At 64.4% G+C, this 1,777-nt stretch overlaps 1 protein-coding gene across 3 annotated transcripts in view; it reads left to right on the top strand.

Annotated features, from left to right (window-relative positions):
- Positions 1–1,777, top strand: part of LOC113218155 (complexin) — a 251,472-nt gene that overhangs the window by 217,091 nt on the left and 32,604 nt on the right. The window contains exon 1 of one of the 3 annotated variants that reach the window (XM_026438378.2): positions 400–627. The exons of the other annotated variants lie outside the window; for them this stretch is intronic. Coding sequence (XP_026294163.1) covers positions 615–627 — 13 coding nt within the window. The 5' untranslated portion in view covers positions 400–614. Of the gene's footprint in view, positions 1–399; positions 628–1,777 lie in introns of those variants that run through there. 3 annotated transcript variants of the gene reach the window in all.

Here is a 1,777-nt window from a genome sequence, read left to right on the forward strand (position 1 = left end):
GGAGAGGTGGGGCGGGGGCCGGGAGGGCAAGGCCGCAGCGCCGCCCCGCTCTCGGGGGCGGGAGACCTTTCTCCGTCTCGCCCTCGGGGCGGGCCGTGGGAGCGACGAGGAGGACAAATGCAGCCCGCTGGGCCGTGGTTGCGTGTTGATCAGATCCCTTATTACTGACTCCCTCCTTCCCCTCCCCGTCCACCTCCTCCCCGTCCTCGTCCTCCTCACCCTCCTCTCCTCCTTCCTCGTCCTCATCCTCCTCCCGCCCCCACCACACTTACACCCCCCACCTCGCTGCGCTGCGGCGGGACGCTGCAGGGCGGCCGCCCCCGCGTGGTGGGGGGTGGCGGCGGCGGTGGGCGCGCCCGCAGGCCCCTGTCGGGCCCCGCAGGAGGGTGCCTTGTGCCCGCGGGCCGCCTCCTCGGCGCAGTGCTCGCCCAGCCGCGCCCGAGGGAGGTGGCCATGCGGTGCTCGAGGGTGGGCGTCGTGCGGCGGCGCGGCCTCCACGCCAGGCCGAGGAGTACAGTCTGAGCCACGAGTCCACGACGCGGGACCCAACCCCCGACACGCTCCGGAACACACCCCAGCTCACCTGACGCGCCCGCCCACAAGCCACCGTCACCATGAACTTTATAGGTAACGTACCGTCTGTTTGAACACGTGCGAAAAGGGTTCTGTCTCGAAACTTAATTGGGTCATTGTTAAACTCTTGACTTGATTGTGACTGATGAAATTTCGAGTGTACGCTGGAAAGTTTCGGTGCCGTTTTGACGGAATGTCTCTTAGGGGAAGAGCGGATTACTGAGCTTTTCTTTCGTGTGGGGGGCTTTTTACCTTGTGTGGCCGTCCCTATGGATCCAACAACTGATGTGAAGATGTCCTTCCCCCTCCGCTCTGTGTGAGTATGGGCGTCCGTCGCGGCGGCGGCAAGTCGTGTGGGAAATGGGTCTGCGGGACGTCACGGCATTGTCAGAAGGGACAGGAACAAGACGTAGCGGGGAGCAGGATGCGGCAGGAAGTCCCTGCTCCAGTGACGTGGTGCGCCGCGGCCGCACGGGCTCGGGCTGGGCGCCTCCTTCCGCGGCCGACCCTTTTCGAATTCCGGCGCGCCCTTCATCCTCCCCACCCCTTCCCCTCCCACCTCCCCTCTAGCGCGCCCACTGCGCAAGCCTCTCAAGGGCGGGGATGACGAGGCCTTCCGGTGGTCCGCGGTGGGCGCGAGCGGGCGGACGGGCGCTTTGAGAGGCCCCCGCGCTCCCCGCCCCTGACCTGCGTTTGTACCGCTCGCCAGCTTATCGTTACATCCCGACATGTTTTCCCTCTTTTCGCGTTATGTTTCGGTTCTATGCATCCCCACACCCCCCGTCCCAACATTTCCCCCCGAACCGATCGTCTTTGTTCATTCCCTTTCCGATTCGCGTCCGGCCCGTAATGCATATTTATGTTGTGGAATATTAATGCAAGGTTCTCCCGGGGCCGCCGCCAGGTCTGGTCGCCCCACTGGGCCCGCCAGCGGCAACAGCAACAGCAGCGGCGGCGGCGGTCGCGTTCGTTTTCCATTTCGAATTTATTGCATCGGTGGGACAGTCCGGAAGTGGGGCGCGAGGAGAGGGGGGTGTTCGGGTCGCGTTGTTGTTGAGCTGAGCGTTCGATTAGCAGACCGACAGGGCCCGCCGCTGCTTATGATGATGGCGGTGATGATAGTGCTGCTGGAGTGACGAACAAGGACCATCCATTGGCTGTCCTACCAGAGAGGACCCACCCCCGTACCCCTCTTCCCTTCTCA

Source organism: Frankliniella occidentalis, unplaced genomic scaffold (assembly GCF_000697945.3).
Source record: "Frankliniella occidentalis isolate FOCC.00 unplaced genomic scaffold, Focc_3.1 Scaffold6, whole genome shotgun sequence".
Classification (NCBI taxonomy): Eukaryota; Metazoa; Arthropoda; class Insecta; order Thysanoptera; family Thripidae; genus Frankliniella; species Frankliniella occidentalis.